Source organism: Schistocerca nitens, chromosome 4, assembly GCF_023898315.1.
Source record: "Schistocerca nitens isolate TAMUIC-IGC-003100 chromosome 4, iqSchNite1.1, whole genome shotgun sequence".
NCBI lineage: Eukaryota > Metazoa > Arthropoda > Insecta > Orthoptera > Acrididae > Schistocerca > Schistocerca nitens.
The window spans coordinates 234,793,940-234,812,383 of NC_064617.1; the positions used below are offsets into that span (position 1 = coordinate 234,793,940).

Below are 18,444 nucleotides of genomic sequence, written 5' to 3' on the forward strand. Positions count from 1 at the left end.
AGTGATATATGAGCATCACATAATTGAAATCTCAGGAGAAGAGCCGACAGAGAAATATGCATAAAATGTCAGGAAATAAATGTATTATGGCCTGATAGATAATTTAAATTCGTGTATCATAAACCTTGTTTTACAAAACCCTGCAACTGTGTCTGTAATGATTCAAATAATCAAGTACTACACCAGTTAGGGTTTTTAATGGATAGTGTGACATGTTTCAGGAAATATTCACGTTCGCAAATGCTGTTGAATATTGGATGTGATACCTGCAACACACACATGCAGACATCACATACAATCTGTATTACTAAACAACTACTAAGCGATCTGGAACATGGAACCTAGAACCAGTTGCAGGTTGCCTATCCAATGGCTTTCAAAAATTTGATTTTCAGTATTCCATGTAATTCTTGACCAAATTTAAAATTTCCACTCATTAAGAAGTGTAATCTTCATTAAAAATTTAACACAATAAGACAAGCATTAAAGTTAGAAAGTATGTGCTTGTTTTGAAGCAGCGAAAGTGATGGTGTGCAAATACCCGGACTTTATTCATCCTCTGTTTGAGAATGAGAGCACTTAGCGACTTCCAGCAAGCTTTGCACATAATTACAAATTATTCGAAACTTTTCCTTGCTGACATATCCCACAATGTGATGAAAGGAAAAATGTTCGTCACTTACTACATTTTCACTGTTCTTGCAGTAAAACTGCTACATCAGGCATGACATTTTAATTTCTTACTTCTTTACTACTAAACTATTTGCAAAATTGTGTCATTATATGGCACATAATTCAGGAGACATGACATCATAAACATTGATATATGTGAGAAACTAGTTTTTGCTTATAGTGGAGCACAAATTACCCAGACTATATTCATCCAGTGTTTCATAATGAAAGTGTTTAGAGGCTTCCAACAAACTTTAAGCTTTAATCTTTTCTAAATTTTTTCTCACTTATGTGCTTAACGTCAAAGGAGTTTGTTTAAAGAATCGGGGTTTGCTGGTACTAATATAAACTTCCATACCCCTTGAAAATGGAAATAAATTCCTGAAATGTGTTGTGCCATGCACAAAAAATGTAACTCTGCATTACTTTATTATGAGGGACATTCAATAATTAGAGAGACAAAATGAGATTTTTTTACTACTTTTCAACTTAACGTCACCAATATTAATACCCTTGTCGCAATGATGAATTAGGTTTGTTTTATACATGATGGAAAAGTTTTTCTGTTGCTGTTTGAGCCACTTTCCCACAAATTCTTCCATTCCATGCTTTGTCTTTTAGATTCAGGTTCAAAATGATTAACTCGCACATTAAAATCTTGTTCATAAAAGTGTCACATTCCCTTTCATATCCATCTTTCAAGTCTATAAACACTTCGAGTCTTGTTTCCTCATGTTGTTACATTAATTCCTTCATAACCCACCCTGAATTTGTTTTTGCTATATGTTCATCTGTAGTATGTTGGTCTTCATGAATAATGTGAGCAATGCAGGGATCAAGAGCAGGAGCTGACACATCCATGGACTGGCCAGGACATACTCGTCACTGAGTCCCTGAAAGGTTCAACTGTTTTTTTAACTATTCTACCCACTTAGAAAAAATTTGCAGTTTATATAACTTTCATCACAATGTAAAAGCATTCGAGAAAAGGTTTTAGCCAGCTTTTACCTTTCAGAAAGCAAATAATGGACCACTCAACATTGTTAAAGTAATGTGGAAACTTCAAGCAGATGTTTCATCATTAAATGCAGTATTGAGGTTATAAACAAAACAGGTTTCATATGCCAGCTGTTCTCAGATCCTCCCATTGGTGCCAGCTTAGTCATGAAACTCCTCTTACAAGCAGTTTCATTTCTGAAACTTCCTGGCAGATTAAAACTGTGTGCCGGGCCCCGTCGGGGCGTGAGTCGTGCTTGGGTAGCTCTGTTGGTAGAGCACTTGCCCGCGAAAGGCAAAGGTCCCGAGTTCGAGTCTCGGCCTGTCACACAGTTTTAATCTGCCAGGAAGTTTCATATAAGTGCAAACTCCGCTGCAGAGTGAAAATCTCATTCTAGTTTCATTTCTGCTTCACTTTGTCTCTTCAATTATGGAAAGGCCCTTATATTTAAATTGTACTGATGAATAATTTTGAGAAGAAAAACATTCCCATACACATACCTCGTTTTCAATGGGAGTGAATTTTATAACAAAATGTTTATGAAATTTTCGTTAGTTGTATCTTCACTCACAAGTCTCTCTCTCTCTCTCTCTCTCTCTCTCTCTCACACACACACACACACACACACACACACACACACACAACCTTTATTTATTCTCGTGTTACTCTTTTCTGGCTGGCTGTTTATGTTTCTGAGTGTACCCAGAAAATAATGATAATATGATTCTAACAATGTCATGGCATAATACTTTAGGGTCCCAGACAGCAGGCCGCTTAATAGCTGAACAAAGAAAATGTTACAGTGTTTTTAGTGAATAGTGGTACCAATTGTTTGCAGACATTGCCTTAAGGCATGCTACCCGTACTCCTCGCCCTGCTCGTCCTTCATCATCATCACAGCATGCAGCAGTGCTGTCAGGCACAGAGATAGTTCCATCAGCAGCTGGAACTTCGAGTCAAGCTGTTGTTCCTGCAGGTTCCGTTCATACTCCTGAGTTTGGTCCACATGGTAAGACTACTGATCATCACTAATTGTTGATATGTGAGTAGCAAGATTTGAGATGTTTAGATGAGAGATAAATGATGTAGTCACAAGCTTATTAAAAGTAGGTAAACATGTTCCTTTCATAGAAAGGCCTTATCATGGCAGTACCAATAAGAACATAAAGTTAACAGTAGTGAACTTCAAGCTCTTATTTATCTCTAAAATTAGGAAAAGTAACCAGTCATTTGTAGATGAATGATGGGTGGAGCATCAACACATGAAACAGACCAGAAAATCACACTAGCTTTCTGCACAAGTCTTTTTCCGATATTAGTAATCTCTCTCTCTCTCTCTCTCTCTCTCTCTCTCTCTCTCTCGTGTGTGTGTGTGTGTGTGTGTGTGTGTGTGTGTGTGTGTGTCTTTATATTAGAAAAAGAGTGAAATTGTTGGCCAGAGGCTAGTGTGATTTTTTGGATCGGTTTCATGTGTCTATATGCCATCCATCCATCAATCAATCATTGGTTGCCTTTTCTAATTTTGCTTCACTGTTTCCATCTTGCTTCCGATGCTAGAATATTGCCCTTTCTGACGACTAGACAGCGAGTAGGAGAAAGGGAAATATATGCTCTATTCCAGAAATACAGAAATAACAGGACAGTGGGGAAGAAAAATTGTTGATGTTGCTAGTTCTTAGAATTTAATAGTGAATTGCAGAATTCCATAGCTTTTAAGAGATCATTGGTCATTAGAGAAAATGAACTGAAATTAAATAAATGTGTGGATCCAGAGTACTGAGTATAGAAGAATGTTAAAATTTGTAAAACAAAGTGATACAACATTCAGGTAATGGGTCACTCTTATTTGGGTTAATTCCTTTATTCCTTTTCTCCATTCATTATTTGGTTTTTATGCAGTTGCATCATGAACAGTTAAAATTAAATAATAGGAGCATAAACAGTTGTCAGATGTTCAGTTCTCTGCCTTCAATGGGTTTTCTATGATTGCCAGGGTAAGGAGGAGTTTTAATGTTTCGACTCCAAAAAAATTTTGAACAAGAATGAATTCTCATTTTGTGGTGGTGGTGGTGGTACAGATGTTTCTTGAAAGTGACATTAGAAAACATGCTTGTGGAATATGGATGTGTATAGCCAACAGTTAATACATGGGAAAATCGGGATAGGTCTTTCCTCCGGCAGCATATGTCAGAAGGCTGACATATGCATGCTGACAATATTGCGTGCCCTTGACAGTTTCCGCTAATAAGTAGCGACGTAGGATAATTTTGTGTGTTCCTGTAGTTATTGTTGTATTGTAGCTTCTGTAGTGCCCCAACCGTAGACAGATCTCTCTTGAAAGTTATTTCCTCACACTTGAAAGTATAATATGTAATTACAAATTGCTTGATAGAGATTTTGTTATGCTATTAGTTACTCTTAAGTTTTTCTTCAAGTACAGCTGTTGGTTTGTCTGAGGACATGCTGTCACTTTTATGCATCAGTTGCATGGATGATTTAGAAATTGTGTGTCTATGAAGAGAATCCCTAGAAATGCACAAGCTGAAAATTTAATGTAGAGGCTGCAGTTGTCGAATTAAACAAAGTTATCGAACCAGATGTACATAATATCAACAGTTAATATTTTTTGATAAGATACTTACTGATACTTACTCAAAACACACTACTCCACAGTTCAAGATGGTGTACTATTGATCAGGCACAGATGGAATAATTGCTCAGTGCTTATGAAATATATTTGGTAAAAAAGTTTCATTACAACTGACTTTTTAGGTTAAGTACACTGCTTGCACCAAATGCTTGTGCTATATGATGACACACTGCAATAAAATTTTATATTGATACTGGTTGAAGTTTTTAGCTTTGCAGAGAACTTACATCTGTGTACGTAAAATATATCAAGAGTATCAGAAAAATATATTACATTTAAATAGCTTCACATGAACTGTTATGATAATTACATTATGATGATGCAGAAATACTTGCCAGTCTCAGCCTGAATTACATATCTGGAGTAGAAAATTGAGTTTCAGCTTCATCATGGACAGTGTGCTGTGTTATGCTTATGTAAATACCATGAGTAACTCAATGTGTAGTGCAATGGCTGGTGGTCATATGGTCTTTAGAATTGTAGAAACAATTCTCAAGAAATATTTTTACAAACAAAGATAAAGGAACAAATATAGCAGTGTCTGTGTTATTCTGAAGTACGATGCAATAGATGTACTCGCAGTTGCAAATATGGACAACTATCAGTTGTATAATGTTATGACGGCAATGAAAATTTGTGCAGACTGGGACTCGAACCTGATTTCCCATTTATCATGAGCAGTCGTCTTACCATTTGGCTATCCGAGCATGACTCACTGCCAGATACATGGTTGACAACACATGGAAGTTTGGATCTGGCCATGAGTAATTCTTGGATAGACAAATGGTAAGGCGACTGCTCGCGATAAGTAGGAAATCTGGGTTTGAGTCCCGGTCCAGTACAGGTTTTCACAAATACATTCCATGGAAAGAAGTTGATGAAATGGGGGTTGGGGGGGGGGGGGTGCTACCAAAGATTGAGGCAGAAGGATTTCAGGACTGAGGAATGTGTGTTGGAAAAACAGCTCGTATCTACGTAATTCAGAGAAATTGCTGTTGGGGATAAGGAACCAGATGACATGAGTTGTGAACTAGCCATTGAAATTAATAATGTTTTGCTCAAGAGCATGTTGTGCCTCTGTGTAGCCAACTCTGCTCTTTGCCACACTTTGGCGGTGACCATTCGTTTGGGTATATAGTTGGTGGTCATGCGCACATAAAACTCTGTGTAGAAATTGCAGCAGAGGTGGTATATGAGATGAGTGTTTTCACAGGTTGCCCTACCTATGATGGGGTACGGTAGACCTATGACGGGACTGGAGTAGGATGTGCTGGAAAAACGTATCAACATAGGTCTTGCACCTTGCACTTTCTTAGGGATGTGACACTTGCAGAAGATTGCGATTAAGTGTGACAGAAGGATGGAGTAGGATACTGTGTAGATTGTGTGGGTGGCTGAGTGCCACTTGGTGTTCCAAAAACTAGCAAAGTTCTAAGCCTTGTTTATGTGCCGTTGAATGACTCAATGTATATACTGTTTGGTGAGTTGTTACTTTTACTCCTTAAATTACTTACATTCCCCCAGGACTTTCCATTACTTATAGCAGTGTTTTTCCACCTGTGGGTCGTGACCCCCTGGGGGGGGGGGGGGGGGGGTCGCAAAGCCTTGCTCAGGAGGTTGCGGTCACAGGAGAAAGCAGTTGCAGGCTGGCTGAACGTATGTTTCATGACGATCATCTGCTATAGTACAAATATCACACAGAAGTGTCAAGATTTTGTGAAAGTATCTTGCAAATTCGCTCATGTTCAGATCTAGTACTTACTTATAATAATGAATATGAATTTAATTTAAACCTGTTGAGGAGTTCAAATACGCAAACACTTGCAGCAGTGAGAAGCAACACGATGTCTATTGGATCTCTTCCCACTTCTGCGGATTGGAACTAGGGCAGCGAGAGTCACTAAGTCTTGTACAGATAGTATTTACCTCTGAGAGGTTTGCAGGGAGAGGGAATGGACCACATCAACTTCCGGGCTGGGATGGTGGTACAGTGGCAGCGTCTTGTGTATTACTGACAACTTAGTTTACATGCCAATCATCTGCTGTGATAAAAATATCAGATGGAATGAGAACAATGTATGAAAACACATTTAAAAGATGCTCACGTTCAAGTGTGATACAAAATGGCTGCAACAATACACACACAGCTCACGTGAAAGATTTGGCGCCATGGTTACTAGAATGCATTTCAGTAACAAGCTTCGAATCAAACAATAGATCTCTAGGATTGGCAGCAGTAAGACAAGGTATGAAGTACAGAAATTTCTATCAAGCGGTTCTAGGATGCCTGAGCTCAATTCAGACTTTAATTCACACACTGCATGTTGATGTTATTTGTATTTTTTTAGTTCTGTGTCTTCATCGGGATTCCCACAAAATCGTCGTTGCTGGTCACCTGGTTAATTTGTCATTTCTTTCGTGTAGTTAATGTTGGTGATTGCTGTGAAGAGTTGTAAAATATCTTACAAAAAACTAGTACCATCATTTGTAAAAATATGTACTACATATTCTCGCAATTAATTAAAAAGAAATGTTGTCTTCTTTTGAAACTGAATGAAAGTAAACGAAATAACTATCCTGCTACATGTCTCAAAACTAGAGGCCCTGTAATACAAAAACATAGGCCTATGGAAAATGGTATTTATTTTTTATTAAAGTTACGTAATTCCTTGTTTAACATTAATTCTGAATTGAGCATAATGTAGATCGTTTTGTAATAAATACACCATGTTAACGACAAATAAACGCTACGCTAGAAAAGTGTGTTCAGGAACCGATTCATAACTAAATGAAGAAGATCCAGTAAGTAACTGTGAGAAATTCGAATAAAAGATCTTCTTGTTTACAAATTGACTATACAGTGGTACCTCGTTTAGTGATGATAATTCACTTCTGGGTCTTACCTGCACTGCAAAGCATTCGTTATGCAAAACATATTTTTCTGTTGGAATTCACGTAAAAAAAAGGATAATGTATTCCATTCTGATAAAATACTAAAACAGTTTATAAAATGTACATCCTTTTTTACAAGAAGTCGCCAAAAGACATTTGTTTTACCTTCTCTTCAAAATGAGTCATTAACACAGAAGACTGCTAGCTGAATGAAACATCGGCCTACGTATCGGTTAATGTGCAGCTTTATTGAATTCGTGTTGGTTAACGATGACATATCTAAAATGGAATTCATACAGAGGTATTTCAGGGCCATGAAGGAACATGAGTCTATAACAACAACACCGATGTAAAACATTATGCTCGTTTTTCCTCCACGTTTTCTGTTATTTCATTGTCATTTCTTTCCCGCGTTGCATAAACCATACTGTGAAGAATATAGTCAATAACAATAATGATGCGATCCAGCTATTATACGCAAATGCACAGCGCTTTATCTGCACAACTGCAATTTGATGCATGATGGCTAATGTCTCTCATTTGCATTATTAAAAAGCATACTTGACACTTATTAAGATTTTATTGTTTTGAACAGTTTTTATTCATAGAGCGACATCAGCGATATTTGCCTCGTGTGCCACTTAGCCAGATGAAATAAAGTACAACCGTATCAATGAGAAGGCTGTGCCTTTATTAATAATTTGTCAAATTGTTGTTCTGCTTTTGAGACACATATCACCAAATCATTTTCTAGTTGAAGTCTATTTCTCTTCTTAGTTTTTAAGTTCATCATTGAAGAGAACACTAACTCACAAAGGTAGGAAGTGGCAAATGGCACTAACAATTTCAAAGCGTCCTCTGCCAGCTGTGGATAATCTTCTTTTCTCTTCATCCAGAAGACGTCAGTCTTTTGCGAATTAAATTCCATTTTAAGCATCCCATCAGCTGCTAAATCTGTGTTTCTTTCATCCTCGTGCTGAGATCAGTCAGTTTTACTGACATATCTAAAAAAGGATTTAGTGTCCATCTATGACTGTTCTCAGTGTCAGAGTTCAGCTCTGGAAGGTAACTTAACAGTTTCTCTTCCAAATTATGCAAGCTCTGTATAAAGCAAGGAATGTGAGAACTCAGTACCACCGACTGGTCCACTGCAATTTCTTCGACAATCATCTGAATACGATGGAAAGACTCAAACATCATCTTTTGTAAAAATGTTGATCACGAACTAAGTTTGCGTGGAATTCTTTGATTTTATCCTTAGCTGTTATTGTGTTTTCTTCTTGCCCTTGGAGATTATGATGGAGCGAACTCGTCTTCACAAATGATCCTAAACAGTCGAGTTTGCAGCACTTTACCTTTAATAGAGTTTACAACTTTGATCACATCTTTAAGCACGTAATTTAAATCAGAAGTTAAAATTGTGGCTGCCAGAGTGTGTCGATGAAGAAAGCAGTGTGTCTACGAAAAATTTGGCATTATTGATTTTAATTTCGTGACGAGCCCACTTTTACTACCAGTCATAGCTTTAGCACCATCACTACAAATGGCGATACATTTCTCCAATCAATCTCGTAGTTGTGAGTGCTTTCTAAAAATATGTCATACAAACACTGACCATTAGTGTTTACAGGGAGTGCTTTGCGAAATAAAATGTCTTCCATGATACTGCAAAGCAAAATGTGGGTTCTTCTTTACTTTTTTGACTATCTGTTCTCGAATGTCACTGACCATATTGTTTATTCCACGTTCAGTGGTATTATCAGAAAGTGGTACGCTTTGTAGCATGTTTGCCTCTTGCTTACCTAACATAATTTCAACCGTATCCAGGGTTGCTGACAAAATAAGATTCTCTGCATTTGTATGTGGCTTCCCTGCTGTAGCAACTTGGTAGCTAGCTAGTAATGTGCTCTCGTTGACACTGGATACCTAAAATAGGATTAAAAAATTGTTAAATCAGAAAAAGAATAAAAATTAGAAACATTAATACTATTTGAAACCAACAACTAACATTACGGTTTTATTACCTGAATCATAGTAGTTTGCTACCAGTTAAGTGTTTTCAGTTTCCTTTAGAAGAAATCCAACGGTTTATCAGCTTCCTTGGAATGTTTAGTTGAGGGGTGATGCAGAAGCTTTGATGGTTTCATACTCTCACATCACAATACTTTGCTGCAAATTATAAATTGAGGTTTATTGTTCATGGTTCATGACAGTAAAACCATACTTCAGATAACTGTTGTCATAAAGTCCTCCTCCCCCCCCCCCCTCCAAGTTTCGATTCACTTCTGCCACTGCCACTTGTACCAGACATAGAGGGTTGCACAGAGCTTTTAAGAAACTTGTCCATTTTATGCTCACTCAGAGCGAAGCGTGAAGACAATAATCATGCTCATACTTGCTGGCGTACTCACACAACTGATTGTACTCACCAAAAATGTGTGACTATCCCCCCACTGACCTCTTCTCACCCCCACGCCTCTACTGCAGCAAAGAATATTAATTAAATCTCTACCCGTAGAGCACTGTGACTGCTTTTCACATTGGACTTGATTTCTCGATCAGTATAGTATCAGTAGAAAGAAAATTAAATATGTTGCCTTTGAAATAGCTGGCATACTTTTATTATGGTTCTGGAGGTCAACAGAATATTTTTACTTGGAAAGGGGTTGCATATTCAAAAAGGTTGAAAAACACTGCTATATTGTAAAGGTACTTGCTTGAAATAGAGCTATTATCCACAGTGCAACTTTATCATACATTTTTTTTCTCCCACAGAGTTGAAATGTCTTGAGTACAGTGGGGTGATTGGTAATTATTATTAAAGTGTTGCCATTTGCTGTGCTGGTGGATGTATGATTTATTTTGTTTAGTGATTGGTAGTTATGTATGCACAATACATTTAAGAATATACTCAACTTCTTAAGAGAATAATTCTCAGTTGTTTTGCACTGCTTTAATCTGCCACTATTTATTGTTCTACAGATAATTTTGTTTTGAGGTCTGGGCATGTCTTCAGGTTTGAATTTTGGCCAGTCTGTATTTAGTGGTGATACTAGTATTTTGGATTATCGCCTTGAGTTTCATAAATTATTCTTGGAAAAATTCACAAGATCCTAGTTGATATCTTTCTTATGCTTCTCACAGCATGTGAGCCATATCGTAACTGCAGCTATTATTATTATTATTATTATTGTTGTTATTATTATTATTATTATTATTATTATTATTATTATTATCATTTACTAAGAGGACCAGCTAAGGACCATAATAAACTGATAATCAGTTGGTGTCAGCTTTCCCCCCTTCCATTTCAACCCCACGTTTTTTCATTAATATATTGTGTTAGTCATCATTTATCGGCTTGGCAATAGTTCTTTATTTCTTGTCTCAGTAAGTCCCAAACATCACGTCTTGGCATTTTTATATAAATCCTATTTTTATTTTTTGGATCCAGTATACCGTGTAAGATTTTTCTCATTTTTCTTCTGATTTCCCTAACAAACATATCTGAGAAAGGATAAAACATTCAGATGTATATAGGCACATTGGTTTTATGACAGTTGTAATGATGAATTTTGGTATTTATAGAAAGAGTTCTTTGTTGTAAATGTAGCATTTGGTTTCAAAAGGTATTTCAGTTTTTCTGGTTCTTGTTGTTAAGGATTCTTTATCCAGTCTATTATTGTATTCCATTCACCCAAATATTTGAAGCTATTCACATGTTTTACATTTCTATAGTGGTGTTTAGCTGGCTTGTATTGTTCTTGATATTTGACATGAAGATGGAACCTTGTATTAGTGGAGTCATGTCACCCGGTTGAATGAATTCCACTTTTTTTTACAAGAAGTTGATGATTGTGTACGGATATGCCGCCGTGCAGGTGAAAGGCAGTTCCAAACATGCAGTGCGTTGTGGACATAGACCAGTGTGGATGGGGACATAATACAGAGATGACAAAGTCATACACACATATACAGCTGGTGTTGGTATTTGCACTCTGGTGATTTATGAGAAAAAGTTTCTGATGTGGTTATGGGCGGGTGATTCATGTGAAAAGGTTTCTAACGTGATTATGACTGCTCAACGTTAATTAACAGACTTTGAACACCGAATGGTAGTTGAAGCTAGACGGATGGCTCATTTCATTTTGGAAATCATTTTGAATTCAATATCCTGAGGTCTACAGTGTCAAGAGTATGCCAAGAATACCAAATTTTCAGGCATTACACAGTGGCTGACGACCCTCACTTAATGACTGAGAGCAGTGGTGTTTGCTTAGAGTTGTCAGTCCAAACAGACAAGCAGCACTGCATTAAATAACCACAGAAATCATTGTGGGACATACGACAAATGTATCCATAAGAACAATGCGAGAAAATTTGGTGTTAATGAGCAATGGCAGCAGACAACGGATGTGAGTACCTTTGCTAACAGCATGACATCTCCTGCACCACCTCTCTGGGCTCATGACCATATCAGTTGGACCCTAGACAACAGGAAAATGGTGAGTTGATCAGGTGAGGCCATCTTTGGCTAAGTAAGAGCTGATGGTAGGGTTCAGAGTGTGCCACAGTCCCATGAAGCCTTGGACCCAAGTTGTTGACAAGTACTGTCCAAGCTGGTGGTGGTTCCAGAATGCTTGTGGGCTGTGTTTACAGGAACTGATGAGTCTTCTGGTCCAAATGAACCGATCATTGACTGGAAATGGTTATGTTGACTAATTGGAGACCATTCACAGCTATTCACGGTCGTCCTGTTCCCAAACAGCGAAGAAATTTTAGGGATGACTATGCACCACATCAGTGGGCCACAATTGCTTGTGATTGGTTTGAAGAACACTGTGAACAATTTGAGCAAATGATTTGGCAACCCTGATCGCCCAGTATTAATCCCATCGAACATTTATGGGGACATAATCGAGAGGTCAGTTCATGCACAAAATCCTGCACTGGCAGTTCTTTCGCAATTATGGAGGGCTATAGAGGCAGCATGGCTTGCAGCATGGCTCAGTGTTTCTGCAGGGGACTTCTAACAACTTGTGGAGTTCATGCTATGTAAAGTTGACCCATTATGCCACGCAAAAGGAGGTTCAACATGACAATAGGAGGTATCCCATGAATCTTGTCATCTCACTGTAGACAGCCAGGGACTACGTGAATCTTATGTTTTACCACTTGTATACCATCTTGATTGACATCCTCTCCGACACCAGTGGCATTTTCCAACAGGATAACTGTCTGCATCATGCACCGTGGTTGGAAGAGCATGGTAGTGAACTCACATTGTTCTGATCCGCACACGAGGGTAATATATGGGGCACAATTGGGTGCCAGCTTCACATCCACAAACCACCAGGCCATAATTTACAAGAATTGAGAGACTGATGCCTAAACATGTGGTGCCATGTACCTCCAGAAACCCACCAAGGACTCATTGAAGCAATGACATTCAAAATCACTGTCATGTTGCGTTCCAAAAATCAAAGAGGATGTCAGTGTCACATATTGGGGTTAGTTCATCATTTAGGGACAAATCAACAGGGGAAGTAATGAATTTTGTTTTGGTCCAAAATATTTTATTAGGTCCTCTCCGATTTCATCTAAATCCATTACCTTAAGAGTTTTGATTTTATAAGGCCTTTTCAAGGGTAAAAAAAAGTGTTAAGAAACAGTTCAGATGTTCATTGCACTGTACACTGAGGGAATTAGATGAGAAAATGACATTAAAAGCAGTAGACGAATTTTATTTTCTGGGCAACAAGACAACTGATGATGACTGATATAGAGAGTATATAAAATGAAAATTCAAGGTTGCCACAGGTTCTGGAAATCAGGGAATATCAGGGAATTTTCAGATAAATCAGGGGAATTTGGGGAAAAAAATTGGAAAAATCTCACTTTTGTCTCAGGAGATGAAATGTTTTGTTTGCAGAGGTGTCATGCATCGTTGCTGGTGGGTGCAGCTGAGTATATGCACTGCTTCCCTACTCCCTCATTCTTACTGCTTCTCCCCTTCCTACCACTTCCCTCAGCTTGCAGTAAGTGCTGCTACCACTTCTTGCCACCAGCCTAACAGCTGCCAATGAGTGGCAGCGAGGTGTGAGGAGTGGTTTGTTTGGATCTGATTCTCAGAGACAGTAGCTGGAGATGCCAGTCGTGTGCACAAGTAGTGTCTGAGTGATTTGTGAATGTGTGTGTGCTCTCATTTTGTGACAAAAACTGTGGCTGAAAATTTGGCTGTGAGAGTGTGATTATCTTTTCCACATGTCTGTCCGTGGCTCAGCAATCATATTTACGGTGAGTTGCTGCCTATCCTCATTACTATTGATTCTCGAAGTGTTTGAACAAGTTATCTGTTGCATGGAGTGATCACTGTGGTCTCTCTTCATCAACACACTGTTTGTGGCTCGTGAATAGCTGGTTGCAAGGGTGGATTTCTGCGACGGGTCAAAATCGCAGGCTGTTTCTGTGGGTATCTGTAATGGATCGGGCCTGGCGATCTGAAGCAATTAGGATCCCACTAATGCGCAGGCCGTGCCCGTTGGATGTAGTCTCACCTATCTGCTCGTTGGCTGGGTCTGTTTGTGTGTGGCATAATGCAGTAGATTTTCATGGTTTATCCATGGGCCCAGGACTGCGGTGCTTCTCAGCAGGCCAGAGGCCATGACTGATGGACTGTCTCACCACAAGTACATTGTACAGTGTGGCGTTTTATAGAAATTTCATTTATCTATGTTAGAAAGTGTGGATGATAAGAAGAAGAAGAAAATTGTCAGTCGCTCGTGGTTTGTTTGCTATGTACTCATGTATTTCTCAAAAGAAAAATCACACAATACCTGTAAGATAATATATATAACACAGTGGGCAATAACCAACAGTAACGAACATAGTAGAACCAACATTTTATAGGTGGTAACCTACAGTGTTGGTTTACACAATTCTTCTCCACCTTATTCACTTCTTTCAAGAGGCCTTCTTTTTTCTGAGGTTATTTTTGAAACCAGTGAAGGTAGTTTAAAACTGTCTTGTGACTCCAAGGAAATGTGTGTTTTTGCCACACAATGTGTGTGGTTTTATTGAAATAAAATAACATCAGTGGTCTTACTGAAACACACACATCATGTGGCTTGCTTTCTCCATCAAAAAACAGTTCATTACAAAAGATGTTGATGTTAGTACTTAAGAGCTGGCAGGTCGATAGACACACAAACTAACACAAACAAACACACAAAATTCAAGCTTTCGCAACAAACTGTTGCCTCATCAGGAAAGAGGGAAGGAGAGGGAAAGACAAAAGGATGTGGGTTTTAAGGGAGAGGGTGAGGAGTCATTCCAATCCCGGGAGCGGAAAGACTTACCTTAGGGGGAAAAAGGACAGGTATACACTCGCACACACACACATATCCATCCACACATATACAGACACAAGCAGACATATTTAACATATATATAACATTGTTTGCGCTATTGTTTCTTGTACCATAGCTTCAAAGACAGATTGTCAACTTATGTCTTAACCCCTGAGATCTGAAAATTTGTCAGGGAAAATTTGTAAAACTTGTATGGAAATATCAGGGAATTTCACTTTGGGAAAGTTGTGGCAACCCTGAAATTATCAGCAACAAGAAAAGCATTTCTGCAAAAGACCAAAAATTTAACATCTAATACAATTCAGACTGAATTTTGTAGCAACAACAATGATGACATCAACAGTAACAAGCAGATGAAACAGTATTTCTTATGCAGCTGTACTTACTTTTAATGTTTTAAATTGCAGGCCCAGTTGAAAGTCAGCCAAGTTTGGAATGGAACCCCAGTATTTCTGGAAATGAAGTTGTACCTGCAGGTACTTCGTTTAATTCTGAAGTTGTTCCTTCAACATCAGGTACACGTAAAGTTCACATAAAGAAAAGGAAACAGGGAAAAGCTGGTGGGAAGTCTTGTGGTGACTGCTTGGACAGGTGCTTGAAAGTAAGTGTCACTTATGTCCTTAATCTTTTTTCTATTTCACTTAGCAGTCACAACACAATCTGTAATGAATGGACTTATCTCCACTAGTGAGGTAACCCTTGTTAGATATGATCCAACTTCAGTGTATGCCAGCTACGAAGAATGATGTATATCTGGCATAACCAGGCTCATGATAAGGTGTCACTCTCAAACTAGTTGTGGGTAAATAAGTAAAGGCATAAAGTGTAACTGTGGAAGAGCTAGTTCCTGAAATATAGTAATAGTAAATTATTTTCTTGTAATATGGGCCCACAGCATCTATAAATTTTTTGAAGGTTTTCATCGTGATCAGCTGTTATAATTTTATTTTATGATTGTAGTTTCGGTATTAACCCAATTTCAAGCATCTACAAAACATAATACAATATAACGAGAACAATTTACAGTGGGATTAACGGTGGGTACAACCAGGTTTGTAGTTTTTTAATATTCATTTATTGTTCTTACAAGATTTTGACATAAAGGTTAAGGTAGCAATAACAACGCAATATGCACAAATAAGCTTCAGAGAACAACTGTCATCCAAATAAAATTCCTTGATAGTTGACGTCGTTGTTACTTGCCCTATAGTGTTGCCACATCCGCTGCCGGCTACCGCTTGATTACAAATGACACACAAACACGGCAAGTCACTTCACAAATGCTGTTAATGTGTAATGTGGATCAATGTTGGGATAGGCCACCATGTGGTATGACTGTGTGCACACAGTTTTAATCTGCCAGGAAGTTTCATATCAGTGCACACTCCGCTGCAAAGTGAAAATCTCATTCTGGAAACATCCCCCAGGCTGTGGCTATGTCATGTCTCCACAATATCCTTTCTTCCAGGAGTGCTAGTTCTGCAAGGTTTGCAGGAGAGCTTCTGTGAAATTTGGAAGGAAGGAGGTGAGGTACTGGTGGAATTGAAGCTGTGATGATGGATCGTGAGTCGTGCTTGGGTAGCTCAGCTGGTAGAACACTTGCTCACGAAAGGCAAAGTTCCCGAGATTGAGTCTTGGTCCGGCACACAGCTTTAGTCTGCCAGGAAATTTCAACTTAATTATTCATATTTGGATTCAACTGACTATGGTCATAATTTTTTTAAGTAATACTCAATAATCACTGTTATCATTTGAACTGTTGAGTATCAGAGAGAGCATTTGCAGTCTGTAACAGCCTTAAATTACAATAGAGATGCATATCCTTCAAGAAAGGTAATTATTAGGAGGCATTATATTCACATATGAGACTACAGATATTCTGTTATTTGTAGTTATGTGTATTATTATAGAGAGAAATTCAAAATGAAGCAGTTACAAACTGCTATTTGATGCATAACGATACATCATAAGAATAAATCATTAGAACAACAGAGACTGAAAAACCTCCCAGGGGTCCACAATTCTTTTGTGTATACATGTGTGGTGAGCATGGGACCCCGAGCTAGTGCAGCTCTCTTTCCTGTCCGGTCTGCATACCTTCCCTTTCCACACCTTCCCTGTCTCCAATCCCTTCCCTTCCTCTTTTTCCCTCTCTTTGGGAGTATGTTTTGTGACTATGTCCAGAGACAGACGCTTGTGACTGTAAGACATGGTTTCTGTTTTTATCTCTCTACTGGAAAGTCTCTGTCCTTCCTTTGTCCTTCTCTTTTCCTTGATTCTTCTCTTTATCTTCTCCTTCGCTGCAGTGTTTGAGAATTCTTCTCTTCTTTCCTTTTCTTTGTTCCTCCCTTTCTCTTTCTTTCCTTCCTGTGTGTGTGTGTGTGAAGGCCGACCCACACGTAGCCCTTAATGGGGTAACGTGTAAGTCCCTGCACTGGGTAGACAAGTAGGACGTGTACATATCCCCTGATAAAAGCCAGGCCACGCCCAGGGAAGGGTGATTACCCGAGCTGGTACCTTCCGAACATAGCGATTGGTCCTTCTGTCCTTTTCTCGGGAGGTGTGACCTGAGGTGTGGACAATCACCTAATGCTGGAGTGCGCTTAGAGAGGGCCCCCACTAGGAAGGAGCGCGCCATCGGAGATGCCAGTAATCATGGGGGGTACTTTCGCATTGGTTTCTTCTACTTCTACAACTTCTGCCCACAAGAGAAAGCTAGATGAGTCTCAGCCATCGACAATTCTTCCATCAGTGCCAGAGTTCCTAGTTGTTTCTTGGTCTGACAAAGGTCAACACTTCTTCACAGTTAACCCTTTAATTATTTAGAAAGATGTCAACGCAATTGCAGGTCCTGTAAAGTCTTGTTCCCAGTTACGAAATGGCACCTTGTTGTTAGAAACAGACAGTGCCCTCCAGGCACATAAATTGCTTCAAACTACACTGTTACACACCTTCCCTGCCTGGATGGAAGCGCACCATACTTCAAATTCATCGTGCAGGGTGGTTTATACAAGATCACTCGACAGATTATCCAATGAGGATATTCAAAATTACCTGTCTGATCAGAGGATAACGACCATACATCGAGTCATGAAAAGGGTTAAAAAGGAATTGGTACTGATCCGCACTCTCTTCTTGACATTTGACAGAGTTCAACTTCCATCAAACATTAAAGTAGGAGACGAGGTACTGGCAGAAGTAAAGCTGTGAGGAAGGGGCGTGAGTTGTGCTTGGGTAGCTCAGTTGGTAGAGCACTTGCCTGCGAAAGGTGAAGGTCCTGAGTTCGAGTCTCGGTCTGGCACGCAGTTTTAATCTGCCAGGAAGTTTCAAGTTTCATTAAAGTGGGATATGAGACAATTTCAATTCACCCTTACATCCCCAACCCTACACGTTTGCTTCAACGGTTTAATCATACCAGCCAGTCGTGTTCCAATATGGCCAAATGCGTTGTCTGTATCAGGGATGCCCATGAGGGTGGTTGTCCACCTCCATCCTCTCATTGCAACAACTGTATGGGCAACCACATTGCTTCCTCTATAGACTGTCTTATTTTTAAAGATGAGCGAATTACTCGGGAAATACGAGTAAAGGAAAAGGTGTCTACATTTGCTGCTCATAAGTTATTTGCCAGTAGAAAGCTCACTGTGCTCCCAGCGGGTAAATATAGCACTGTCGTCGCCTCTCCTCGACCTACTAAGGAGGTAGCCACGCAGACTTGCGAACTCACCTTTAGTGCCATGGTCATCAGATCGGCCAGCCCAAAGATCACCCGTTCAACCTCCCCACTATCCACGCTCACTCTAAGGCTCAACCTTCATCGGCTCCTGCTAAATCATGGACCCCAAAATAAGACGCTGGACTTC

General features: G+C 39.1%; 1 protein-coding gene across 2 annotated transcripts in view; it reads left to right on the forward strand.

Moving 5' to 3' along the window:
* LOC126252102 (E3 ubiquitin-protein ligase Ubr3) overlaps nt 1-18,444 on the forward strand; it is a 304,811-nt gene that overhangs the window by 214,036 nt on the left and 72,331 nt on the right. The window contains exons 18-19 of one of the 2 annotated variants that reach the window (XM_049952962.1): nt 2,508-2,678; nt 14,989-15,182. In XM_049952962.1, the coding sequence (XP_049808919.1) occupies nt 2,508-2,678; nt 14,989-15,182 (365 nt within the window). The remainder of the gene's footprint in view (nt 1-2,507; nt 2,679-14,988; nt 15,183-18,444) is intronic. The other variant, XM_049952963.1, reaches the window with a different exon arrangement.